The 27,855-nt window shown below is 40.4% G+C and overlaps 2 protein-coding genes across 55 annotated transcripts in view; one reads left to right on the top strand and one right to left on the bottom strand.

The window, feature by feature from the left end:
- SDCCAG8 (SHH signaling and ciliogenesis regulator SDCCAG8) overlaps positions 1-7,869 on the bottom strand; it is a 270,085-nt gene extending 262,216 nt beyond the window's left edge. For 15 of the 35 annotated variants that reach the window (XR_007909721.2, XR_007909718.2, XR_007909716.2 and 12 more), the window contains exon 1: positions 7,006-7,384. Coding sequence is in view for 8 of the 35 variants with exons in the window: in XM_008268182.4 (XP_008266404.1) it covers positions 7,006-7,246 (241 nt within the window). In the remaining 27 variants the exon portion in view is untranslated. Of the gene's footprint in view, positions 1-904; positions 951-7,005; positions 7,385-7,697 lie in introns of those variants that run through there. The other 20 variants (XM_070055607.1, XM_017347705.3, XM_008268192.4 and 17 more) reach the window with 13 other exon arrangements.
- Positions 7,864-27,855, top strand: part of CEP170 (centrosomal protein 170) — a 152,099-nt gene continuing 132,107 nt past the window's right edge. For 17 of the 20 annotated variants that reach the window (XM_070055603.1, XM_070055601.1, XM_070055594.1 and 14 more), the window contains exon 1: positions 8,056-8,196. The gene's annotated coding sequence lies outside the window, so the exon portion shown is untranslated. Of the gene's footprint in view, positions 8,197-8,744; positions 9,069-27,855 lie in introns of those variants that run through there. The other 3 variants (XM_070055598.1, XM_070055596.1, XM_070055592.1) reach the window with 2 other exon arrangements.

Genomic DNA, 27,855 nt, shown 5'->3' with positions numbered 1-27,855 from the left:
GAGTGGGAGACCAAGATGAAGCTCCTGTCTTCACATCAGCCCAGCTCTGGCCTTGGGGAGTGAACTAGTGGATGGAAGACCTTTTTCTCTGTCTCTCCCTCTGTCTGTGACTTTACTTCTCAAATAAATAAATAAAATCTTTAAAAAAAAAAAATCCAGTGGGCTTTGATGAAGTTCTATAATGATCACGGCTGTTTTGGCAAGAGCTCGAGTACATTTCAGGCTACCTTCTGTACCTCTAGAATCTGAGAAAGGTTACTGATGGAACAAAGACAAGCCTCAGCCATTCTTGCTCATTGTGCTAAAGATAGATAAACATTGGAATGTATTCCTTGCCCTTGAATCTCAGTTGAGTCTCACACCCTATTGCATTCTTTCCCAGGTTCCCAAGGCCCCCCCCGCACTGCCACCTGAAAGATCATTTTTCAGGAATTCACATCTGCTTGCTGTCCCCTACCCCTATCCCCACCTCTAGCTCTCCTAAAATATATAAGGCCCAGCCCCTGGGGTCCGGACCTTCTGCCTAGTGTTCCATCAATGTGCATGCCAGCAGTTGGTCAACCACCTCTATGAATTTCTCTGAATAAATTAATAAATTCGGCCTGTTCTTTGCCTCTGTTCCTAACAGTTATCACCAAGTAAAAAACGGGAAAATGTTAGCACAAACTGGTGATGTGATCAGAACATGTGTTCAAACATTGGAGCACAGAATACAATATTCTCAGTACCTCAATCACTTGAAAACAACTTAAGCTATGCCTTTTTCTGTCCAAGAACATGTGCAAGTACCCTAACAATTTCCTAACACTGAACCATAGCTGTGGCTCTGGACAATCCCAGGATGCTCACTGATTTGTTAATGCTCTATTTCTGGCTCCTAGAGCCTGTCTTTTGTTTATCTCACCTCAGTAGTTGGAAAGGAAAATTGAGATTCTACTGTCTTTCTTATTCTGTAAAAGAAAAGATCATGAAAGTTAAAACTACTTTTATAAATTTTTATAATGAAACAAAAATAATTAAACTCTATCATCGGGGCCGTCGCTGTGGTACAGCGGGTTAACGCCCTGGCCTGAAGCACCGGCATCCCATATGGGCCCCGGCTGCTCCACTTCCGATCCAGCTCTCTGCTGTGGCCTGGAAAAGCAGTGGAAGATGGCCCAAGTCCTTGGGCCCCTGCACCCACATGGGAGACCTGGAAGAAACTCCTGGCTCCTGGCTTCGGATCAGCGCAACTCCAGCCGTTACAGAAAACTGGGGAGTGAATTATCAGATGGAGGACCTTTCTCTCTCTCTCTCTGCCTCTCCTCTCTCTGTGTAACTCTGACTTTCAAATAAATAAACAGATCTTAAAAAAAAAAAAAAACTATCAGCATAAAAAACCTTTGATGTTTATGTGTGCATGCAGAATACCTCAAAAAGTTCATGGAAAATGAATTTATTTTGATGCAAATTTTCTTGAATTCCATGAGTAGTTTTTCATAATATGCATTTTCCACTAATTTTTAGAAAAACATTCTTGCATCAAAATAAACCAAACTTTAAAATCTGTTTTTCCCCCACAAACATTTTGAAGTGCTCTTGTATACACTACATACAGCAAAGATTATTAAAAATTCCAAGAAACATATGAGAAAAAGAAATAAAGAAAACAGAAGAAAAAGCTTTATGAATAAATCTGAGAAAAAGAAGAACTTTTACTACAGCTGCACACAGTTTATTAAGTCTGCCAAAGGTCCAGATGAGATCACTGCTGGCTGATATCCTGACAAAATTATTGACTAGTAAGATTAACACAGCCTTTCTACAGATGTGAGCCCCTGCTGGCAGGAGAAACACACTTTGCAGGAGCTGCCAACTGTACACAGATAAAACACAGAGCATCAGTGGAAAGTTTTCTCAAACTACAGTAATTTGTAAAGAAAAGGATCATCCCCAAGATGATATATTTTCTTCCCACATTCACCCTCTCTGCACCTAGTTTCACTCCTAATTCTCAATTCTGTAAGACAGAAAATCAGCCTGCGTCATTCACCTGGGCCAGTGAAGTGCTGATATAAGGGATATTAGCAATCTAGGCATTAAGATGGGTGCTTGGTTGAGGAACATGGCTCCCAGATATGTGTGTTTGGTTCTCAGAGGAAGAAAGGGAGGAAAGGTGAGTGAAAACAGGTGGATGAGTGGTGGTGTGGGGGAGTACAGAAGCAAAGAGAAGGAGAGCAATGAAGAAATGGAAATGTTTTTAGAAAAAATATCATCCAGTTTGGCCATAAGCCTCACCATTCCCTAATGTGCTGCCTCAACTCCATCACACATTTTGTCATTTTCTTGGCTTCCAAAGGCAGTAATTCTTATATCTACTCTCAATTTTTTTAACAGATAAGGAAACAGGAACCCAAGTTTATTAATTTGCCTAAGGTCACATAGATGCTTTTCAGCAAAGCAATAGTAAGTTCAGTGTCCTGACTCCTGACTCTACATTCTCTGCTCTGACTCCATCAGATTTTCCCCCACAGATTCAATCTAGAAGTGGAAACACCAAAATGTTAAAAGAGAAAAGTGCACGGGGTCGGCTGGGAGCAACATATAAAATGTACATAGAATATAAATTCTGTGCTCCTGTCATACTACAAGTTTGTTTTCTTTTTCTTCATAGCCAACCAAAAGTTGGCTGGGAACTAGGTTAAGGTATACAGGCACTGTTGAGAAAGCTGTCTTCCATACCCAGCCCTGCAGCAACACAGGAGACAAAATGCTGATAGTAAGATGCAGACACTGAATTCCCAGTAATTTCTCCCCTTTTTGATATCATATTCCAACATTCAAATGTGGACAATTTAAAACAGAGCCTGGATTCCGAGTTACTCTGGCTTGTCTTACCCTGTTTTCGCTATAAACTAGCTTGTTTCATACTTTGTGGCCTTGTACAATGATTTGTTGAATTTAACAGAGGAAGGGTATCTTCCAACCTCTCCAGTAACAAATGTAGTTCTCAGCCATTCTGTGGGTTTATTGAGTAAATTAACACCTAACCATGCTACTAGGAGACACCCAAATAATTTCTGGTTCTAGCACCCAGGACACCAAGGCTACTCCCACGTTTTACTACACTAGAAATGTTCAGATCATGTACATTGTACAAATATAAATCTAAGCAACAAGTCTTCACTTTCTTTGCCAGAAGTCTCATTTTAAAAGAGAATCAGTTAACCTCTCCAATATCTTACAGAGGGGACACAGGCAACCCAAAGTAAGAGATATTTCCAGAGGGCTCAAACAGTGCATACAAATGAAGAGTATAATGGAAATGATGAGAGGTGAGTGTGGAGTATGCAAATAGGGTTCCTACTTCCATGGCTGCTCCAGGCTCATCAGAGTCAGGGACAGGTAAAGATTGCACCCAAGTTTTTAAAAGTGAAAAAGTAAACTGTGGCTTTGTTTTCCTCATCAGAATGTCAAGTTCTTAATACACTATAATTATAAATGTACCAGGATTTTATTTAAAGTAATGAGGAAAAGCTATGAAAAATGGAAGTACTATCATGGAAAGCTGTGAATGCATTTTACATTTTCATATGGCTACTTCCTGACTGAATATAAAGGTGGGGATGTCAGTAATGATGTAGGTATATATTCTGAAGCCAGAGGAATAATGGAGGAGTGAGTGAGACTGTTTATCACCTTTCCATTAAACGTGAACTAGATGAAGCTTGGAAAAGTATTGGTGGATACAGGAAACCAAATACATCAATAAAACTGAACCAAAGACAAATAAAAGAACTTTAAACTGCATTTTGTCTGTATAGTTACACAACTCTTAAATTAATAGGCATAAACACTCAAAATAATGAAGTTCCACAAACAAAATAACTGTACCATACTTTGTGTATTCAGGAACAAAAATTTTACCTTAAAGGGAGCTATCCTATTTAATAGTGGTAACTTACATTTGTGAAGAACTTCTTTTTGTGCTAAGTTCAGGGTTAATTCTGCTTTTTTTTCCTTCTGAAACTATTGTATATAAATGCACATAAAAGAATTAATGTTATTAAACAAATAATGCATCCTGAAGATCCAAGAAAAACTTCAGGTTCTGTTTCTTGACTCACAAATGAAATAATGACTAAAAATTTTTTTTAGTCTTTAGCTTTCTAAATCTCTTCTATTTGTTCTTGGTGAAGTGTTTTCATTATCTTTTACTGCTACCACTTTAAATTCTAAATTTATTTAAATTATCTTTGAATAAACTCTTCATTCTATAATCATTGAAAACAGTAGCACTCATATCAAAAATATTACCATAAGCCTGTTTGAAATGAATCCCTTTACTGCATGAAGATACCTAATATTAAATAGTCCTCAATGGTGACAGAAAGGCTCAGAATAAGGTCAAAGGAGAAACATTAGGAGAAACTATCAATGGAAAACAAACATCCTTTACCAGTCTAAAATACAGGACAAAATCATTCTTATAATCATGCACAGGATTTTTCTTGCTTACAAATAAAAAACTTAGTGCTTATTTCTTAAGAACTTTTGTAATGCTGAACAGCTGATGAAGTTATTCATTAAGACAATTCCTGGGCTGGTACCGCGGCTCACTAGGCTAATCCTCCGCCTAGCAGCGCCGGCACCCGAGGTTCTAGTCCCGGTCGGGGCGCCGGATTCTGTCCCGGTTGCCCCTCTTCCAGGCCAGCTCTCTGCTGTGGCCCGGGAGTGCAGTAGAGGATGGTCCAAGTCCTTGGGCCCTGCACCCGCATGGGAGACCAGGATAAGTACCTGGCTCCTGCCATCAGATCAGCATGGTGCGCCGGCCACAGCACGCCGGCAGCGGCGGCCATTGGAGGGTGAACCAACGGCAAAGGAAGACCTTTCTCTCTGTCTCTCTCTCTCTCACTGTCCACTCTGCCTGTAAAATAAAAAAATAAAAAAAGACAATTCCTTGGGGTTGGCGCTGTTGCACAGCGGATTGAAGCCCTGGCCTGAAGCACTGGCATCACAAATTGGCGCAGGTTCTAGTCCTGGTTGCTTCTCTTCCAATCCAGCTCTCCGCTGTGACCTGGGATGGTAGTAGAAGATGGCCCAAGTCCTTGGGCCCCTGCACCCATGTGGGAGACAAGGAAGAAGCTCCTGGCTTTCGATCGGCGCAGCTCCGGCCATTGCGGACATCTGGGGAGTGAACCAGCGGAAGAATGACCTCTCTCTCTGTCTCTACCTCTCTCTGTAACTCTGTCTTTCAAATAAATAAAAAAGTAAAATAAAAAGATAATCCCTTTACTTCTGCAACTTAACTATTGAGAATGTTGAATTTTTTAACACTATTGATAGATGCAACAATAAATAATAACTCTAACAAAGTCTAGAGTCATAGGAAGATAAACTTTCTAATCTCAAAACAAATCTTCACTTGGCTGCAAGCACCAAGCATAAATAGCAGCTAACATTTTGAGTGCTTGTGTGTCAAGCATTTATTTTTACTCTTATTTTCCAGCAAAATCATCTGTAATTATTTTTTCCCCCAGTAATCCAGGGGCTCCATGGGGATAGGAACTCTGTCCCGTTCCTTATTTGCATTCCCAGCACCTACTATGCCTAACACATAGTAGACACTGAATTAATATTTACTCAATAGCGTCCCACATGCCTTATATAATTTCTCAAACTTGGGTCATTACGTAGAGGGTTATGAAATTGCCACAAAATAGAAAAGTGTATTAGATCTAGTAGAATAAAAATTCTTTGATGAAATCTTTTAGTTTATTTGTATGTGTCCTATATACAATGTATTTCTGTCTGTGGGTTCCATTTTAAAACAGCATGAAAATCAGCGTTTTACATGGATTATTTCATTTGCTCCTCATGGTAGCCCTGAAAACAGCACTGTAACTTCCACTATAAAAGAACTGAGAATTCTAGAGGTTATATATCTTGTCCAAAATGACAGAGCTATCAACAAGTACGGGCATCATTTCAACAAATAATCACTTAAAGTGTACCGTATTGAAAAATTCTGAATTGATAACAGAAAGTTTCAGTAACAGTAATTATGCCTTGGTTAACAAAGAAAAACAGGCTTTGAAGACAGGCCTTAGTTCAATACCGAACTCTGTCACTATACAGCTGTGTGGGCTTTGGCCTGACTTAACCTTTCTGAACTTTGATTTCCCCACGTGCAAAATAGGGGATACTCATCAAACTGTTTTGTTTTAAATGATTTGCTGCATGGAAACAGCCTAACCAACCAATCGAAGTTGTTGTGGTTAATTATTAGTGAGTTTCCCCCTTAGTCCTATATATTCAGTCCACTATGCCAAACCTGAACGTGTAACGTGTTAAGTCAGGAATTCAGTGGATTAAAAAGCAAAGCATGGCAACTGAGTGAGAGTGGCACAGAGCGGTTCTAAGTTTCAGCTGGCCCAGGCTGAGAAAGCTGCCCAAAGTGATAAGATCCGGAGTTGGTTCAGGTAAGTATGGGAATCAAAGACAACAACTCTGGCACAGCGGGTTAACGCCCTGTCCTGAAGCAAAACCAAATAGGGGCGCCGGCATCCCATATGGACACTGGTTCCAGACCCGGCTGCTCCACTTCTGATCCAGCTCTCTGCTATGGCCTGGGAAAGCAGTAGAAGATGGCCCAAGTCCTTGGGCCCCTGCACCTATCTGAGAGACCCAGAACAAGCTCCTGGCTCTGGCTTCGTATTGGCACAGGCTGTTGCGGCCAATTGGGGAGGGAACGACCGGATGGAAGACCTCTGCCTCTCCTCTCTCTGTGTAATTCTGACTTTCAAATAAATAATCTTTAAAAAAAAAAAAAAAAGACAACAACTCTGCTTAATCATAAAAACAGCAGCAAACTAGTTCATCCTCGTCAAAGACCAGTAACATCCATCTTCTTCCTCTGCAGCCTGGCTGGGCTGAACCGAGGTGTCCGTTAAGGCACCTGGTCTGCTCCCGCCTAGTAGGCCCTGGATACCTAGGGCCTAGGCACAGAGGTTCGGAGCAACTCACCCCGGAGACTCCGTTGATACTTCCCCAGAATCTCCTCCAGGGAAGAGTTCCCTGGGGACTTCGCCATGCACAGACTCTGGGCCAAGAGATGCGAGTTACGTGGGTTATCGTCCAGTGTTCTCCCTTCCAACAACAGCCCTAGCGCCCGCCCGCCTCCTGCCGCAACTGTCACTGGGGAGCCTGGAACCACGGACGCAGCTCGTGGGGTCTCTTCCCACCCTCGAGCCCTCGTGATGGACATTGGGAGTTGTAGTTCTAAGGCTCTGGCTCTACAGCCTCGAGAATCCTAAGAACCTTCCAGCTGCACTACATTTCCCAGAGGGCACTGCGCTCCTGGCGTTGGCTTCGGCGGTTTGGCTACCACAGATCGTTGCCACGAGACCGGCTTGCGGGCTCCTCCCTTTTCCTCTAAGCCAGCCTGGCTAGTCCCGCCTTCACCCTGTCCTGCAGCAGTCCGGACCACCCGGCTGACAGAAAGGACTTTCTGAAGGCCCGGACGCTTCGATCTTTACTAATATGCAATTGATCCTTCAGGCTTCTCTGGGAAGCGAATAATCTCTGAACCCTCCTTCGGTCGCGACATTTGTCAAAACGGTCCAATTCTTAAGAAATAAGAAACTCTAACTCTCCCAAACAGCCTGGCTTGTAAAGGCGGCCAACACTACAACTCCTAGCATGCCAAGCAACCCGACCTCCTCTTGCAGTTGGCGCACTGCCCGCCGGGAATTGTAGTCCTCGTTGGTTGCAGGTCCCCGCTAGAGCCAGAGTTCTCTTCATTGTTCAGGCCGGTCTTTGGGGACACGCCTGCGCAGTGGGCAGCAGGCAAGGCGTGTGAGACCCTCCGCACAACCCCCTTTCATTGTCTGTGTCTGGCGCCTGCGCAGTAAGAGATCGCTGGGACTGGGCTGGAGGAGTGGATAGGGCCCAGCACCTCGCCCTTTCCCCAGGCGCCTGCGCAGTCAGCGACCGCTCTTTGCCGTTACCGCTATGTGTGGGGCGTGTGTGGAATAACGTTATTGCCCTGCGGAACCGAGGGGCCGGGAGCTCGACCGCAGCTGCAGCGACGAAGGCAGCAGCGGCGGAGACGACGACGACGACGACGGGGTGGGGGAGAGGACGGCGTGCGAGAGACTCACGGGACGCGACGCGCCCCGCCTCCCCCGTCCGGTCCCTCTCTCTTCACGGTGAGGGGTAAGTGATGCGCTCCGCTGCCTCGGGGTGGACGCCGCCGCCGCCTCTGCTTTTCCACAGCCTGCTCGGATTTGCGCCGGGGGCTCGGGGCGCGGCCCCTGGCGTGGCGGGGGTGCAGGGAGAGCCTTCCCGGATGCTCCGCGCGGCGTTACCACCCCCATCGCCCAGGACCTGGGGCTCGGCGGGGCCGCTCCTCCCATCCCCCCATCCTTGATGGCCTCCGGTCCTCGCTCCCCACCCTCCGCCGTCGTCTGGGTCCTCCCGGGCCCGTGGCCGCGGTCTCCGCCTCCCCTAAGTGTACTGAATCGCTTGCAGCTCCCTCCCGGCTTTGTGCAACCCTCCCCCATCGTTGGAGCAGTTTGCGAGGGGTGCGGGCGGAGCATCGGAAGGAATGGCTGCGCTGCCGCTGGGGAAGGGATTTTTTTTTTTCCCCAGTGGGAGCAGCTCCCAGGGCCGAGTCTTTTTGTGTGGTTGGATTTTGGGGTATGAGGCAGTCGGGGGAGGTCAGGCGAGGGCCCTTTGCACGCGTTGGGAGGGCGTGGAAGACGCGGTGTCACGCACCCTGCCAGGCGACTGCACCCGGGGTACATCTCTAGCTGGCTGGATTGTGAACCCCGGGGAAGGGAGAGCGACTTCCTGTCGGCTTCATTGTCCTAAGATTCAAATACAGCGTTTTGGGTCCGCTTCCCTTCCATTTTCTGCGAGGGGGAGAAATACTAGCAGTGTCTTAACACCGGGCGGGAAGACGTGGGATTCGTCTCCCCAGTCGCAGCATCTCTGTTTTGTGGCGTTCGGTAGAGTTTTGATTTATTTTGTCGAAGAATGTGGGGGAAGACACGGACCGTGCTTGCCAGAGTGCACGCACTGTCAAGGTGATCAATGTAAAATTACTAGATGACGTTGAAGGCTGGGCGAGAAGGGGCCTGACAGCCGAGCGGGTGTGTAGCAGGGAAATGAACCAGGAGAATTGTTTTTTTTTTCCACTGGGTGGGTAACGCATGCATGGGTCCTAAGGGAATAGATGAAGCTACGTCTTTCCCTTTTATGTTTTAAAGCAATCCAAACAAAAATAAGGATTGGTGTATTTGTTTCTGAAGCTGTTTGCTCATTTTTATTCTCTTCATGAAAATTCAGCCGTTTGGGAGGAATTTGGTGAAGTGGATGATCCATGCGATTGAAAATGCGTCTTTTAAAATGATTTGCTTGTTAGGATTGTAATGCTTGTAACCATTTGCTGGCGTCTCTGTGTAAAATAAGCCCAAGAAAGAATGAAGTAGGCTGGGGGAGAAGATGGAGGAGTAGTGTGAGTTATATTATAAATACAGTTTCTAGATCTTTACTGATACAACCCTAATTGGGTAAACTTCAAAGCCAGGAAGAAATTCAGCTATCAAATTGTTTTGTAGTTTTCTGCCATTATTTTTTTGAAAAGTGAAAACCAGCACTGTTCTTAGTTCTTCCTAACTTCATAGATACTGTAGAATTTTGCTTTTTTTTTTTTTTAAACGGAACAGTCGCTTGAAAAAAACTAAAACTCACTGATTTGTCTGCCCAAGCCAATGTGCTAACAGAAAGCACAGTCAAATAAAACCAAGGTCTGTTCTACAGAGTGATCTTTACTGTGTGCCCTCACCTTCCACCCTGTGAACATTTATGGAAAGCTTCTGTACTTTTTAATTTGTGTGTAACAGTAAACTTAATTCTCTCACTTGTATTAATCTAGTCCTTCTTTTTGTGATGTAGAAGTAGTAATTCTACTGAAACTGAATTTTAGCTTTACAAAGTAACTTACTAATAAGGGAAGATACCCTAACAGTTCTTTTCATGAAAACAAACTGTTGGAATGTTTTCACTTCTACTTATTAGTAACCATATTTTAATATTATTTCTTGAAATTTAATAGTATTTTATAATATTATGTTCAACTGTGAACTGTTAAAAATAATATTTCTCCATACTAAAAAGCTATGAAGCTTATTTTTCTATGATTAATGAATTTTATTGTTTTCAACTTAGAGTTTCCCTTTGAGAAATGTCATCTTTCTGTTTTTAATTGGGTCGACTTTATAAAAAAAAAGGGGGTTTTATTTATGTCAACTCATAATTTCAGTTCTTTAATTCTGCATTGCATTTTAATAGATATTTTCTTTAGAATTTATTTCACTTTAATTTCAATTTAAGAAGCCTCTGTCATTAAGTTCAGTATGGGGAATCATATTGAAACTTTAAATGCATTTTGCTGGTAAATTTCATGGTGTTCCAAAATTATTTTGTATGGAAATAATCTGCATGTTTCCTGTCCTATTTATCTGTAAACATAAGCATACACTGTGTGTGTGTGCGTGTGTGTGTGTATGTATGTATGTATGTATGTATTAAGGTGCTTTTTGAAACTCTGTACTTGGTGATTTGTTTCATTTGTTCTAAGCATCAGTTTCATGTTCCTTTTACCTACCGGAAAAAAGTTTTATTGTTATATTTGATAATAATTAATGTTCATTACCAAATACTGTATGTATTTAAGGTTTTGTGAACATGTTTTTTATTCAACAGAAATCTGTTCCTGAAAAATACTTCATACTATTTTAATCAATATGTAATGATTTTTTCTTCTGTATCTTAAACATCTTGGGGTTAAATAGTGTGCTAGTGTAGTAAATATCCAACCGAAACTGTGATGTTTCATTACCAACTAAAATGTCTTTCCAGTTGGAGATTATTCTGCAGATGTAATAAGAGAGTAGTTACATATCATCTGAAAAATTATTGATAAGTAGGTAATATTGGCTTGATCACTAAATGTTGACCTGCTTCTGTAAGAAATTTCTCCCTACTAGGGAGACCAACTTTATTTCATTATACATTGTTAATAACACAAATTTTTAATAATCAACTATCCTTGACAAAATGGGATTTGATTTATTTACTCAAATATTTCATAATGAGTGCATTCAGCAGTGAGAACCATTGTGAGGGGAAAAAATTAAGAAAACATGTCTAGTAGAGTGGTTGATAAACTGGATATACCGTCCACTTTAGTTAAAATGATTCTGCAATTTTTTTTTTTTAGCTGAATGTGTTGTTACTGGAAAAGCCCACTTTTATGTCAGAAGTAAAAAAGAAACCAACAAAGGCACAAGGTTAAAGAAAAGCTAATAAAAATTATATTAAGAGGGATTGCACGGAGCACACAAGTGAAAAAGAAGTCCAAGGCTGCCTTGTTTAGATTTGAAAAACCAATGAGACATAGCACAGAACAAGTAATTATTTAGGTATATCAATAATTAATAAATGATGTAGAAAATATTATTTTCAAAGATTTATTTATTTATTTGAAAGGCAGAGTTACAGAAGGGAGAGGCAGAGAGAAAGCAGAGAGAGAGAAAGGTCTTCCATCCTCTGGTTCACTCCCCAGATAGCTGCAATGGCCAAAGCTGCATTAATCCGAAGCCAAAAGCCAGGAGCTTCTTCCAGGTCTCCCAGGCCAGTGCAAGGGCTCAAGAACTTGGGCAATCTTCTGTTGCTTTCCCAGGCTATAACAGAGAGCCGAATTGGAAATGGAGCAGCCAGGAGTTGAACTGGTGCCCATATGGGATGCAGGCTGCAGCTTTACCTGCTAAGCCTCAGCACCGGCCGCGGAACATGGTATTTATTGAACAAATGAATAACACATACCAGGTATTGAGTAAGTGCCAGGCATTGTGTGTTTATGTGCATTTACATTTTATTTATTCTACAGTCTTATAAGATGTTTTACACGTTCAAAGTTGAAAAAATTTGAGGAACAGAGTTAGAGTTAGTGAACAGCTTTGCCTGTGTGTCACATACTACTAAGTGGGAGAGCCTATAACAGAACTTTTGTCATTTTGACTAAACACAAAATTGTACTCATCTCTTTTACTAAGTTAGATGGGGAACATTTATCCCTTATTCTGATGCATAAAATTTTAGAATTGAAGGCAGCTGTGGAAGTCATGTTATACAATATGCCACTCACTACTAATATCTGTGAGATGTTTCTGAATCCTGCTTTTCTGTGAACACTTCCATGAGCATAAGAAATCTTATTTAATTTTCACAAAGTTTAATACATCTTGCTTAGCTTGAACAGGCATCTGCTTTACTACAAGTTCTGCTAGTTGTAGTTCTGTCTTTAGGAGTAAGACACATTAAGGTGTTTTTTATTTTATTTTATTTTTTTAAGATTTATTTATTTGAAAGAGTTACACAGAGAGGTAGAGCCAGAAAGAGAGAGGACTTCCATCTACTGGTTCACTCCCCAAATGACTGAAATGGCCAGAGCTCAGCTGATCCGAAGCCAGGAACCAGGAGCTTCTTCTGGGTCTCCAGAAGAAGATGGGTATGGTCCTTGGGCCATCTTCTACTGCTTTCCCAGGCCATAGCAGAGAGCTGGATCGGAAGTAAGAGCAACTGGGACTTGAACCAGCACCCATATGGGATGTGGGCATGCTGCAGGCTGGTACTTTAACCCGCTGTGCTACAAAGGTGGCCTCTAAGGTTTTTCTTATTAGGTCCTTGCTAGGTTTTCACTCTTTTAAAAAGATTTGTTTATTTGAATGACAGAGCGAGTGAGAAAGAGAAAGAGATCTTCCATGTGCTTGTTCAATCCCCAAATGGCTGCAATGGCAGAGGCTGGGCTAGGCTAAAGCCAGGAGCCAGGAAATCCATTCAGGCTTCCCAATTGGTGGCAAGGTTCCCATGCATTTGATCCATCATCTTTTGCTTTCCTATGCTTATTAGGAGGGAGCTGGATCTGAATTGGAGCAGTTAAGACTCAAATAGGAGGGATGTAGGTTTCCCAAGCAACGACTCCACCTGCTGTACCACACCAACCAGCCCTGTTTTAATCTTTTCTAAATTAATGTTGTAGCACCTACACCTTATCATAATCAGTTTTGTCGGTGCTACTCTTTTGGTTCTGATCTGGTTTTCATATTTAATTCTTTAGTTATGATCTGAATGCAGAGTTTGGGTAAGTGTATTAATTTCAAGTCATATGCTTATTTTTATAGTCTAAAATTGTGTCAGCTCTTCAGTAACCACATTAATACCAGGGCTGGCGTTGTAATGCAGTGAGGTTAAGCCATCACTTGTGACTCTGCGATCCCATATCAGAGTCTGATTTGAGTATCATCTGCTCCACTTGCAGTCCAGCTCCATTGCTAATGTGCCCAGAAAGCAGTGGAAGATGGCCTTGCTTTGGCCTGTCCCAGTCCTGGCTGTTACAACCATTCAGGGAATGAACCAGCAGATGGAATATCTTTTCTTTCTGTGTGTGTCTCTCATTGTCACTCTGCCTTTCAAATAATAAACAAGAAAATATTTAGACAAATATAAACAGTAATGTTTTTACAAATTCTAATGGGGGGAGAGAGAGGAGAGGTGACTTGGGGTTAGGGACCCAAGCACTTGGGCATCCTCCACTGCCTTCCTAGTCTCATTGGCAGGCAGCTAAAATGGAAGCAGAGCAGCAGGAACTCTTGGGAAGTTCCATTGCAGTCAAGACTTAACCTGCTAAACCATAGTGCTGGCTTCTGTTAGTCTGCTTTTCTAATGTTAGAATGCAAATAACCTTTCTTTTTGAAATAGTAGTTTTAGTAGGTGGTAAGTTTTCTCTGATATTGCTCATGGGTTTTTCTTTTGGTTTGGTTCATCATCTTAATTAATCTATAAGACAGCCTTATATTGTTTCTGGACCTTTGGAAAATATGTCTGGAAACCACTGATTTAGTCAATATAAAACAATATCTTTGCACTTAGGTAGGTCTCTCCCATTAATATTTACCCCCTCTTAAATTTCATCACCTTCAATGTAGCCATAGTTAAAATATATTGTCATGATTCTATAATTTAGGGGATTGATTAACTTCCTTTCCTGGCTTTTTGCAGTTTACAAATTTAATAAAGCCAGACCAGTTATGTCTTCATCCTGGCCATGTACTGGATATAGCCAAGGACAAAGCCATGCAGATTTATAAATGGAATAAATGTTAGATAAATAAAATATCTTGGGGGGGGGAGAAGGTGATGCAAAAGTAATTAAAAACTATTTACATATTTGTTTTGTTTTGATTAAGGAGAAATCCATTGTGTCCTCTGATAGTAAAGTAGTTGGATGCCAATTGATGGGAAATATGGATAATTATATAATTATATGTTATAAAATAAAGAGAAGTTGCCATGAATAAAATCAGGGTAGAGGGATAGTGGATGATAGAAGATTGCTATTTTGAAAATTTATTTTCAAGTAGTAAGTACATTCAAATGGTACAGAAAATTAAAAAAAAAAAAGAAATGTGAAACGTCCTTTTACTGTTGTACCTTATCTGACTTACCACTTCCAATCCAATAAGTTAATTTTTCTTTTCTTAAGTATGATTCCAGTGAATTCTTTTCAATTTAAACAAATAAAAGTATATATTTTAACCCACCTCCTTTTTTAAACATGAAAGATAATCTCTTTTTACAGTATCCTACTCCTTAATAGTTACTATTTTATAGTGGTTAGGGAATTCCTCTCTCTAGGAATTGACATTTAGCTGAGAACTGCATTAGGTTTGGAAGGGAGCATTATAGGCATCTGGGTGGAGAGTATTCTACTCAGGGCAGTGGTTCAAAGACAGGAATGGATTGAATGAATTCAGGAAACAAAGAGGCCATTGTGAATGCTGGTGAGTGAGCAAAGGGAAGAGTAGGAGGAAATGAGATTGGGTAGAAGTTTTATTGATTTTATTTAAGTGCTGTGGGAGTTAATGGGAAGATTTTGAGCAGCAGAATGACAAAAGAATTAGTTTATATTTTTAAAGGAAGCCTCTGGGTATTTTGTGGATAACAAACTTTGGGGCTAGCAAGAGGGGACCTAAGAAATTAGTGGAATAATCTAGACAAGGTGATATTAATGGTTTAGTGACCCTGGTGAAAATATTGAAAGATGCTAGGTCTGATTCTAAAAGGTCAAGAGTTTGGATTTGTTTAGTTTGAAATGTCTGTAAAACATCCAGGTGGACATAACAAGTACATGTAAGTCAAGATTTCAGAGGAGAGGTTTAGAATGAAGCAAAGCAAATTTCAAGAATCACCAGTAGACTGAAAGGGACCCCTTAGGTAGAGAGATAATTAGATTGAGAAGAGGCCCAAAGGTTGAGAATTGATAGTCTCCAACTTTCAGACTTTAGCAAAAGAGGGGTAACCATTAAGAAGGATTGAAAGGAAGTGGCAAGTGAGGAATAAGGAAACTAGAAGAGCATAGTTTCCTATAACCCAACTCAGGAAATTATTTTTAGAGATAAGGAGTGATCAATCACCTGTATTGCCTTTTGTCACATAAATACTTCTTATGTCAGGTAATATTCTTGTACCTTATAAAAGATCTCTGAAAAAAAAAATTTCATTAGATCTTTCTTCATTCTGATTTAATTAACAAGAATGTTCAGGACACTATTAAATCTGAAGCCCTGTACAGAGTTTTACTCATAAATAGACCACTGCTGTTGCCTAGGTGAAAGAATAGGTATGGCTGCTGCTACTGCTGCTACTGCTGCTGCCGCTGCTACTGAGATGTGAACAAAAGGGACAGTGTTGTTCAGAAAGAACATGTAATCAAAAATTGCCTTAGAATAACTGTGGAATATTGAGCATGTCACTTTTTTTTTTTTAATAAGAGTTATTTATTTATATCAAACTCAGGATTACAGAGAGAGGTGCTGTGGTGCAGTAGGTTAAGCTATTGTCTGCAGTGCCAGCATCCCCTATGGGCACCAGTTGGATTCCTGGCTGTTCTGCTTCTGATCCAGCTCCCTGCTGATGGGCTTGGGAAAAAGCAGCAGAAGATGGCCCAAGCACTTGGGCCCCTGCTTCCCCATGGGAGATCCAGAAGAAGCTCCTGGTTCCTGGCTTTGGCCTGGCCCAGGCTGGGTTGTTGCGGCCGTTTAGAGAGTGAGCCAGTGGATGGAAGTTCTGTCTCTCCTTGTCTTTCCTCTCTTTCTCTGTAACTCATTCAAATAAATAAAACCTAAAAGAAAAAAAAATTACAGAGAGAGGGAGAGAGAGAAAGAAAATCTTCCATCTGCTGGTTCACTCCCTGAACAGCCACAACAGTTAAGGCTGAGCCAGGAGGAGCTTCATCCCAGTGTCCCACGTAGGTTCAGGGGCCTAAGCACTTGGGCCATCTTCCGCTGCTTTCCCAGGCCACTAGCAGGGAGCTGGATCAGAAGTGGAGCAGCTGGGACTTGAACCAGCCCCCATTTGGGATACAGATTTGCTTTACCTGCTGTGCCACAGCACCAGGCCCTGAGCATGTCACTTAATAACAGAAGTTCAGGGATCTCCTTCCCCTACTGTCTCAAGCATGATACCAACTCCATAGTTTTAGATTTGGAGATAAATATATAATGGTTAGGGTGACAAAAAAAAATGTTTCTAATTCTGACTCTAGAAGAGTAGTTTTTTACTTTCTGGATTCTATCTTCATGGACGGTTTTGCACATCATTTCTCAGTCTCTGGGGACTGAGAAACTGGCATGATGCTAGGGAGAATAGAACAATATAGGCTTTGAGGTAGTACCTTTTTGTAATCCTAGACTAATCCTTTCATTCTAAACAGCACACTTAAATAAAAATTAGGCAGGAAAAGAAAGCAAGAAGCAGACCTACTTTGATTTTTTTCCCAGGCCAGGGAGGAAAACTTTCCTTTTTTAATTTAATTTTTCCTCCTCCTCTTCAAGAGGAGGTATACTAGTTACAGTTTGTGGCAAGATTTGTCACATTACTTGGATTAGAAAAAGTGCAGATTCACAGCTGAGTGCAATCAGCTGGAAATTGATTTAAGGAAACAAGAGGGTAGGAGGATGAGCCTGTCTGATGATACAAAGTGGGCAATGTTTATTTTGGTGAAAAGGAAGACTGCAAATAGAGGACTTTCTGTGGTAAGCTTTTTGAGGCAATAGAACTTCAAAATATTTATATTGAGGTCTTTATGTAATATCACTTGCCTTGGTTGCTCAATATATAGTTGTAATTTGATACATAATGCATTGGGAATTGAAAGCTACTTTGTTTTTTAATACTGTTTTCTTCTTTTACAAAGTGGCTCTTGTAGCAGAAAATTTAGAAAATATTGTCAAGTCAAAGAGAACACATTTTTATAATCCCAGTAGCCAGAAACACTACCGTTACATATTCTAGGCTATTTTTGTTTAATTTAGTATTATAACCGTAAAACTTATATAAGGTTAAACTTTCTGATTTTAATTTTTAATGGTGTTAAGAATCCATGTTATCAATTTACTTACATAAGTTTACAGTTGGTGGAAATGTAAGGATGTCTTTAAAACTGTAAACAACATTGCAGTGGGCATTTCTAACTATTTCTGTACAAGTCAATGATTTTTTTTGACTTGAAGAATTGAATTGTTAAGATACAAATGAAGAATTCTGAAACCTTTGAAAAATGTTTTAAAGAAATTGCTTTCCCTCCTCCCAAGTGTATACCAACATATATCATTGTAGATGTTCCAAAATTTGTATATATGAAGTGCATGAAGTTTGTATACCTTAAATAAATTTTTATAAAAAAAGAATAAAAAAAGTTGGTTTTGTTCAGCCCTTCAACAATGCTGGGTATTACATATCTTTTAAATATTTTTGCCAACTTGATAATCAGAAAACTTTATTAAATTTCATGAGTAATCCTTAAGAACATTTAAAAACACATTTTTGGCCTTTGTATTTCTAATCTGAATTGTATAGTATATGTGTTCTTTGCACATTTTTTCAAAAGAAGTGTTCATTGTGGTAATTAACATGTAACAAGTTTGTCATATAGATTGTAACATTTTTCCCAGATATTTTCCTTCTAAATTTGTTATTTTTACCCAACCACAGTTTTAAAGTGTATAGCCACGTTTTTCATTCACCTTTCCTTGTAAAGAAGTATCACTGCACAAAATTTTATTGAATTCATACTTATATTTTTATACTTATGATTTAAATTTTTACATACAAATGCATTTATTTGAAATATATTTAGGTATTTATAGGCTATTGTCTCAGTATCATCTCATACATTATTCTTTTACTATTTGAAGTGATTTTTTTTTTAAATCTCAGGTGTTGGGTGCTTTTTTCTTTTTCTTTTTTTGAAAGATTTACTTATTTATTTGAAAGGCAGAGTTACAAGAGGCAGAGGCAAAGAGAGAGAGAGAAGTCTTCCCATCTGCTGGTTCACTCCCCATATGGCTGCAACCGCGGGAGCTGGGCCAATCTGAAGCCAGGAGTCAGGAGCTTCTTCTGGGTCTCCCACATGAGTGCAGGGGCCCAAGAACTTGGGCCATCCTCCACTGCTTTTCCTCATTAGCAGGGAGCTGAATTGAAAGTGTAGCAGCTGGGACTCGAACTGGCACCCATATGGGATGTCAACACCTCAGGTGGCAGCTTTACCTGCTGTGCCAGGGCTCTGGCCCCTGAAATGTATTTTTAATATAATAGATTTATTTTTGAATCTTTTTTTAAAGGTTTATTTATTTGAAAAAAAGAGGAAGAGAGAGATCTTGGGACATTCCATCCACTAAATCACTCCTCAAATGGCTTTAACACCCAGGGCTGGATCAGCGGAAAACCAATAGACAGGAACTCCACTCTGAGCTCCTACATTGGTTATAAGAGCCCAAGTACTGGACAGTCTGCTGCTTTCTCAAGTGCATTAGCAGGAAGCTTGGTTGGAAGTAGAGCAGCCAGGACTGAAACCAGCACTTTGATCTGGGATGCAGCATTGTAAGCCAAGCCTTCTGTTTTAGCACATCTACTTGTTTGCCTTTTTGGCCCTGTAAATGTTACTGCCATGTTTTTATAACATAGGTGGTTTACAATATCTGTTTATAAATGGATTGACTGGTCAGTTCTCCATTATTGTGCTGATTTTTCAGAATTCACTAATTATTCTTATATGCTTATTTTTGCAGATATATTTTAGAATTATTTTGTCAAGGTCGTTAAAAAAACTTTGGGGGTTTTGTTTGAGACTCCACTAAGTTTATTGTTATATTTATGGTTTTTCTTTTTTTTTTTTTAAGATTTATTTATTTATTTGAAAGGCAGAGTTACAGAGAGGGAGAGAGAGGTCTCTCCTCGGTTCACTCCCCAGATGGCCACAACCGTTGGAACTGTGCCGGTCCGAAGTCAGGATCCAGGAGCTTCTTCTGGGTCTCCCACACAGGTGCAGGGGCCTAAGGACTTGGGCCATCTTCTACTGCTTTCCCAGGCTATAGCAGAGAGCTGGATCGGAAGAGCAGCAGTCAGGACTAGAACTGGCTGGCAGCGGCTTTACCCACCACACCATAGTGCTGGCCTGTATTATTATATTTATGATCTGAAAGATCACATGAGAACTCTGGAACAGCTTTTGCGTCTTACTAGTTTTTTGATAATAGTTGTAAGATGTGTTCAAATTCCTACTTCTTTTTTAGTCATGTCATGGATATTTTCAGGTTTTGAAACACAACATAATTATTTTAAATAAAAAAAATGTCTGTGGTTATAACCTTTTATTATAAAGCCAAATTTTTGAGTGACAAAAAAAGAACTTGCCAGTGATTTATAGTACTTTATCTAAATGAACATTTTATCAGTTTTGTTTTAGGTATTTTTAATTTTTCAATTTCTGTTTCTTTTTAGTAGTTTTCTCTACTGGTTTGAATATACATTTATTTTTTTCAATTTAGTAGAAAAATCTCTAGGGCTGTAAATTTTTTGTATAGGTTTGGGTATATTCCTTAGATATTAGACTTTATTCATTTTTTACTCTCTAAACTTACTATTTTAAACCCTCTTGGTATTAGAGTTATTTTGGAAGATAACTTTTGAAGGTTATTTTTTGTTCCTTTGTGTTTTGTCCATAAAGGCTATGGGGAGTGTGATTTCTATTATTCAAGATTTTTTTGTTTTTTTAATGAAAATTTTCAAACATAAGGGATTTTTTTTTTTTTTTTGACAGGTAGAGTTAGAGACAGTGAGAGAGAGAGACAGAAAGAAAGGTCTTCCTTCCGTTGGTTCACTCCCCAAATGGCCACTGCGGCCGGCGCTGCGCCGATCTGAAGCCAGGAGCCAGGTGCTTCTTCCTGGTCTCCCATATGGGTGCAGGGCCCAAGCACTTGGGCCATCCTCCACTGCCCTCCCAGGCCACAGCAGAGAGCTGGACGGGAAGAGGGGCATCCAGGACATATGGGATGCCGGCACCGCAGGTGGAGGATTAACCAAATAAGCCACAGCACCAGCCCCAAACATAAGGAAACCTGAAAGAATATCATATTCACCACTTATCTACCCACTGCCTTTATTCTACTACTAATATTATGTACTACTTTCATCTGCCCATTGCATTCATAAATCCATCTTGTATTTTCCTGAATTTCAAACTAAATTGCAGATATCAGTGTTTTTGTGTGTGTTTATGGAAAGTACTCTTAAATTATTTGAGGCTAGCTTCATTTTTAAATTTTCTGAATGTGCTGTTGAAAAGAGTTTCCAACTCATTATTGTTACATTAAACAAATGACAGTTCAAAAATGAAATGTACTGTATTCTGCTCCAGTAAGTGTTGGTGAAATGTGTTTCATTGAACTTATTATATCCTGTGTTATAGATGCCTTGAAAGTAATCCTGAAAAGAAAGTTTTAGGCAAGTATATTTTTAGGGGATGTAGGATATTCACTTGGGCTCAGAGTTTTTTTCCTAGTAATAATTGTTCTTACAATTATCAGTATTAGAGCTGGCACTGTGACGTAGAAGGTTTAAGCTTCTACCTGCAGCGCCCAGCCAATTTCGTGTTGTCTCTTTGTTGTTGAAAAATCATACAAGCTCATTGCAATGAGCTGAATTGGAAATGGAGCAGCTGGGACACGAACCAGTGCCCATATGGCATGTCAGAGTCACAAAGCTGGCCTCAATGAATTAGATCTTGATTTTAGATTTGGCACTGTTTCCCCCTAGCTATGTGACATTGAACTAGCCATGTAGTGTCTTATTTGCTCATTTGTAAAAATAAGAGCTTAAACTATATAATTTCTAAGACTACTACTAACTTTTGATTTTGTGTATATGAGACATTTAGAACATGCTTCAATTTTATGTGTGTGGTCCTTTGTGTCACAAAGAAATAAGAATAAGGGTCAGAGGAATTGGAGGATGTGTTGTATAGTATGCAGTGATACCTAGAGATGGAAGGAAAAGAAAAAGGAAGAAGCCCGATTAGAAAGAAAAGAAAGGTAGGATAAAAGAAAATTTGGAGCAAGTAGATTTTTAGGGGATGTAGAATATTCACTTGGGCTTAGAGTATTTTTTCCTAGTAATAATTATTCTTAAAATTTCCAGTCCAGTATTAGAGCTGGTGCTGTGGCAAAGAAGCAATGGCCTCCCGTGCATCCCATGTGGGCACTGGCTCAAGTCCCGGCTGCTTGGCTTCCAATTCAGCCCCCTGCTAATGTGCCTGGGAAAGCAGTCCTTGGGCCCCTACACCCACTTGGGCGGCCCGGATGAACCTCCTGTCCCCTGGCTTCAGCCTGGCCCATCCCTGGTTGTTGCAGCCATTTGGGGAGTGAACCAAAGGAGAGAAGATCTCTCTATCCCTCTCCTTTTCTTTTCTTCTCGTTCTGTATTTCTGCCTTTCAAAAAAGTAAATAATTCTTTTTTAAAAAAAAAAACTACTAATATTTTCCTCCATTAAAAATGTGGTAGAATACACTTAACATAAAAGTTACCATCCTAACCGCTTTTAGGTGTGTGGTTCAGTGGCATTTAACACATTCATAATTTTGTGCAACCACTGCCACAATCCATCTTCATTATTTTGCATCTTGTAAAACTCTTGACACTCTGTAACCATTGAAAGACTCTCCATTGCCTCTTTCTCACAGCCCTTGGCAGCCACCCTTCTTTCTGTGTCAGTGATTCTGACAGTTCTTAGTTACCTCATTCAGTTGGAATCAGATAGTATTTATCCTTTTGTGACTGACTTATTTTACTTATTTTTTGGTTGAGCTTCATCCATATTGTACCATATGTCAGAATTCCCTTACTTTTTAAGAATGAATTAAATTCTCTGTGTATATATACATGTATACTTCACATTTTGCTTATACAGATGGACACTCCCATTGCTTACAGGTTTTAGCCATTAAATACCAATAAATGTTAATCTATTTTAGTTAATGTTTACCCTCAAAATTACAGAGACACTTTCCAGATGAAATAATATGTCACATTTCACTAGTCAGTCTGTGCCTGGGATTCCCTCTTAGTAAAATTTCTGTTTTTCACCTCAGAAATAAACACACTACAAAATATTTGCGCTGAAGACCATGCCGCGGTTTTCTGATAATGGTGAACCTAATCACTTTAAACATCTGTAATCTCTAAAGAATTTTACTATCTGAAATAATAGACTTACAGATATTTTAACAGTTGAAGTGAATATTTAAAAATTTTAACCAAAAGGTAGACTTGATTGTTTAATTTACTATGGAAGCTATAATGATGCTACCTTAATAAAAAAATTTTTTGACAGGTAGAGTTATAGACAGTGAGAGAGAGAGAGACAGAGAAAGGTCTTCCTTCCATTGGTTCACCCCTCAAATGGCTGGCACGGCCGGCACTGCACCGATCCGAAGCCAGGACCCAGGTGCTTCTTCCTGGTCTCCTACGCAGGTGAAGCGGCCCAAGCACTCAGGCATCCTCCACTGCCCTCCCGGGCCACAGCAGAGAGCTGGACTGGAAGAGGAGCAACTGGTACTAGAACCTGGCACCCATTTGGGATGCTGGTGCCGCAGGTGGAGGATTAACCAAGTGAGCCATGGTGCTGGCCCACCTTAATAAATTTTATCAGCTTTTTCTACATGTTTATAGGCTGTAGGTATAAGATATTGAAAGCCATTTTTAATGTAAATAACCATGTGATTTCTGTTTGTGTAGAGCTGAACTAGCTAGAATAGCCACTAATCATCTATGAATATTTAAATTAATCTCTTGAGTTGTACTAGTCATATTTCAATTGTTCCGTGGTTAACATGGCTGTTGGCTAATGTATTGGACAATGTAGCTACAGAACATTTCCGTTGCATAGTGCTGATATAGAATATAAGCACTAAAATTTAACATGAAGGTAAAAAGGAAACCTGCATAACTTAGGCTAGTAATTATCAATATGTTATACAATAAAGTGCATTTTTAACATAGTCATAAAATACAAAATTCCTTAAATGTACTGAGACTTTTTAGTTACTACATACTTGGATGTTTCCCATTCAGTTGTCATGTGTTAGACTGATGCTGTGATAGACATTTTATACATATCTTTCAAACAGTTTAAATGAATAGTGGATGAGAAAAAGTTTTGAAGATTAACAGAGACCATTTTTAAAGGCCATACGAGACAGTGATAGACTAAAATTAATTGCAGACAAATGGCAGAAATAGAAATTGTTGTCATAGAATGAGCTAAGAACAGCAAATCAAAAACATTTGGCTTCAGAGTTTAAAGATCCTTAACTCATGGACTGTTCTCAGTTCTTTAAGGCACACTTCTTTACCTTTCCCTGCTTCTGTGCCCTAAGATTTGACAAAGTAGCTCAGGTTTATAGTTGCTCAGTGAAACTAGAGATAGTTTACTGTTCTTTCAGATTCTAGGTTTCTGGTCTGTGCTGAACCCTGAATTAACTGAATTTGCCTCTTTCTTCTAGATTGGTCAGCTGAGTTTTGGTCTTTGGTTTTAATAATTGATTGATTCTTCTCTAGGAGCTTCTTAGGAAAAAGAGTCTTGGAGATTGCTGGTGGTCAAGCCAAAGGTTAAGAGGTAGATTGAAAAATGATTGAAGTTTGCATTAACTGTAGAATGTATGGCCCAAAAAGAAAACAGTGTTATTGGGAAAAATACATTGCTTATCAGTGATAGTCAAACTCTTTGGCCAAATCTGAAACTGAAGGAATTGGTATCACCTGCTTCTTTTTTTTTTTTTTTTTTTTTTTTTTTTTTTTTTTTGGACAGGCAGAGTGGACAGTGAGAGAGAGAGACAGAGAGAAAGGTCTTCCTTTTGCCTTTGGTTCACCCTCCAATGGCCGCCGCAGCCAGCGCGCTGCAGCCGGCGCACCACGCTGATCCAATGGCAGGAGCCAGGTACTTATCCTGGTCTCCCATGGGGTGCAGGGCCCAAGGACTTGGGCCATCCTCCACTGCACTCCCTGGCCACAGCAGAGAGCTGGCCTGGAAGAGGGGCAACCAGGACAGAATCTGGCGCCCCGACCGACCAGGACTAGAACCCGGTGTGCTGGCGCAGCAAGGCGGAGGATTAGCCTATTGAGCCGCGGCGCCGGCACCTGCTTCATTTTAAGTGGGAAAAGCCTTGTACTTTCTATCAGATGGCCCAGGTATGAATCTAGATCTTTCCTGTTTGCTACTATTGGATTTGTGACCTTGAGTAAGACTTTGACTTCAGATTTCATAAAGGAAAATATTTCTTAAATGCTTGTTTTGGAATTAAATGAAAGAATGCACATGCCATCATCCAGCATGATTACTGGCACCAAGGAGGTACTTGATAAATCTTTGAATCTGAGCCTTAATCGGTTTGTTGGTGTAAAACAACAGAATGTTGTGTGTGCATGTGTTTTAAAGATTTATTTATTTATTTTTAAATCTCAGAGGGAAAGAGAGATTTTCCATCTGCTGGTTCACTCCCCAGTGAACCAGATAATTGCAGTGGCCTGGGCTGGTCTAGGCTGAAGCCAGGGATCCGGAACTTCATCCAGGTCTCCCCTGTGGGTGGCAGGGGCCCTAACACTTGGGCCATCCTCCTCTGCTTTCCCAGGCCATTAACAGGGAGCTCGATCAGAAGTGGAACAGCTGGCATGTGAACTAGTGCCCATATGGGATGCTGGTGTCTCAGGCAGTGGCTTACCCACTGAACCACCACAAACAATGACACCAACAGAACTGTGTTTTAACAGCAGTTCTACAGTTCTTCAGAAGAAAGCAATTCAGACTAAATTTTCTCTTAAGCTAGCAGAGTAAACTTGGCAAGAATTTCTAATGCCTAGATAATTTATGGGAAAGTATGATGTGTTTTCTCTTACAGATTTTCTTTAATCATTTATACAATGATTTGTATGAAGAAATGTTTTGCCAGGGCTGATGTTGTGGCTTATCAGGTATAAAGCTGCCGCCTGTAATGCTGGTATCCCGTATGAGTGCTGGTTCAGGTTCCAGCTGCTCCACATCTAATCCTGCTCCCTGCTAATGGCCTGGAAAAAGCAGCAGATGATAACCCAGGTACTTGGGCCCCTGCACCCAAGATGAGGCTTCTGGCTTCAGCCTGTCCCAGCCCTGGCTATCGTGGCCATCTGGGGAGTGAATCAGTGGATGGAAGATTTCTGTCTCTCTGTAACTCTGCATTTCAAATAAATAAATAAATTTAAAAAAATAAAAAAAGAAATGTTTTAGTAAATCACTCTTTTCCCCATCAACTTTAGCTTTTCTTTTGAAAATAATAGATTCAGATATAGATACACTATGTATGTAGCTTGATACATTTTTTATTTTTTAAAAAAATTTTATTTATTTATTTGAGAGAGAGAGTTACAGAGAGAGAGAGGGAGCAACAGAGGGAAAGGTCTTTCATCCGCTGTTTCATCACTCCCCAAATGGCTACAATGACCAGAGTTGGGTCAATCCAAAGCCAAGAGCTAGGAGCTTCTTCCAGGTTTCCCATGTGAGTGCAGGGGCCCAAGCACTTGAGTCATCTTCTTTTGCTGTCCCAGGCCATAAGTAGAGAGCTGGCTCGGAAGAGGAGCAACTGGGACTTGAACTGGCACCCATGTGGGTTGCTGGCACCACAGGCGGAGGCTTAGCCTACTAAGCCACAGCGCTGGCCCAAATATTTTTTTTTAAAAGATTTATTTTATTCATTTGAAAGGCAGAATTACCAAGAGGGAGAGACAGAGAGAGGTCTTCCATCCACTGGTTTACTCCCCAAATGGCTGTAACAGCCTGGGCTGGGCCAGGGTGAAGCCAGGAGCCAGGAGCCCTCATCCACGTCTCCCACATGGGTGCAGGGACTGCAGGACTTGGGCCATCTTCTGCTGCTTTATCAGGCACATTAGCATGGAGCTGGATCAGAAGTGGAGCGGCTGAGACTTGAACTGGTGCTCATATGGGATATGAAGCTTAATCCTTCATGCCTGCAACACCAGCCCCTTGATTCCTGGAATGGTACCTCCACTTTTTATGAGGATTCTTTGTTTTAGCATTAATATGCTATTTCAGGTTAGTTTTAATTATAGTTTTTCTTGGTATGTATTTATTTGTTGTTTTTAAAAGAATTCACATTGTGTGTAACAGATGATGAAAGTAATATTTGGAGCACTTATTTCAAAATAATCATGAATAACTGAAAGCAGAAATTTCCCTGATACTGAATTTGTTTGTGTGAACATACAATAAGTAGCTTGGTAGCTATCCAGAAAAAGCACAGCTGTGGAGGTATTTTTTGAATAACTATACAAATGGGGGTGGGGTTGAAAAGAAATAAATTGTTCCCAAGTGTATACTTCATTAGCTGTCCCAGATCAAGTTATACAGCGGACTGACTTTTTAAATATTTTCTAAGTACATGACACTTTCTCAGATATTTCAGAGGCACCCAGCCTAAAGAACACCACCCTAAAAATGTTACATCATCTTCTTTGTTTTGTCATGTTTCTTCTTTTTCACTTATCACTGATGTTGTTTATTAATGTATTAGCTATTTGTCTATTTTTGTGCCTTTGAGTGTAGGGACTTTTTTTGTCCCGATCTTCACTCTAGTATTTATAATGCCTAGCACCCATGAATAAAGAAAAAGATACATTCATTCTAGTGTTCTATAAAATGGAGTTCTCTTTTGTAATTGGTGTATGGTGTATAGTTCATTTTCTGGAACTTAGAGAATTATTGTAGTTAAAAAGAGTTTATATATATGAAGTAATAGTTATTGAGCATATAACACACCCATACTTCAAAAGTTTGTGGAAAATTGGATTAAGAGATTAATTCAATGCAAGTAAGCTTTGAAATCCATGTATAGTTTTCCAAAATACACATTTTCTATGAACTTTTTGAAGACCGTCTCATATGTAGAGTATGTGTAGTATTATTAGACTACTATCTGGCACATGATAAATGAGTAATAAATGCTACCATTGTGGCCAGCACCATGGCTCACTTGGCTAATCCTCTGCCTGCGGCACCAGCACCCCAGGTTCTAGTCTTGGTTGGGGCACCGGATACTGGTCCTGGTTGCTCTTCTTCCAGTCCAGCTCTCTGCTGTGGCCCGGGAGGGCAGTGGAGGATGGCCCAAGTACTTGGGCCCTGCTACTGCATGGGAGACCGGGAGAAAGAACTCAGCTCCTGGCTTCGGATTGGCATAGCAATGGCTGTAGTTGCCATTAGGGGAGTGAACCAACGAAAGGAAGACCTTTCTCTCTGTCTGTCTCTCACTGTCTGTAACTCTGTCTCTCTCTCTCTCACTGTCTAACTCTGCCTGTCAAAAATAATAATAATAAAAAAAAAATTTAAAAATGCTACCATTGTAAATAAAAGGACACAGAAAATTATGT

Source organism: Oryctolagus cuniculus, chromosome 13 (genome assembly GCF_964237555.1).
Source record: "Oryctolagus cuniculus chromosome 13, mOryCun1.1, whole genome shotgun sequence".
NCBI lineage: Eukaryota > Metazoa > Chordata > Mammalia > Lagomorpha > Leporidae > Oryctolagus > Oryctolagus cuniculus.
The sequence above is the reverse complement of the archived record's forward strand: the minus strand, read 5'-3'. Positions and strand labels throughout refer to the sequence as shown.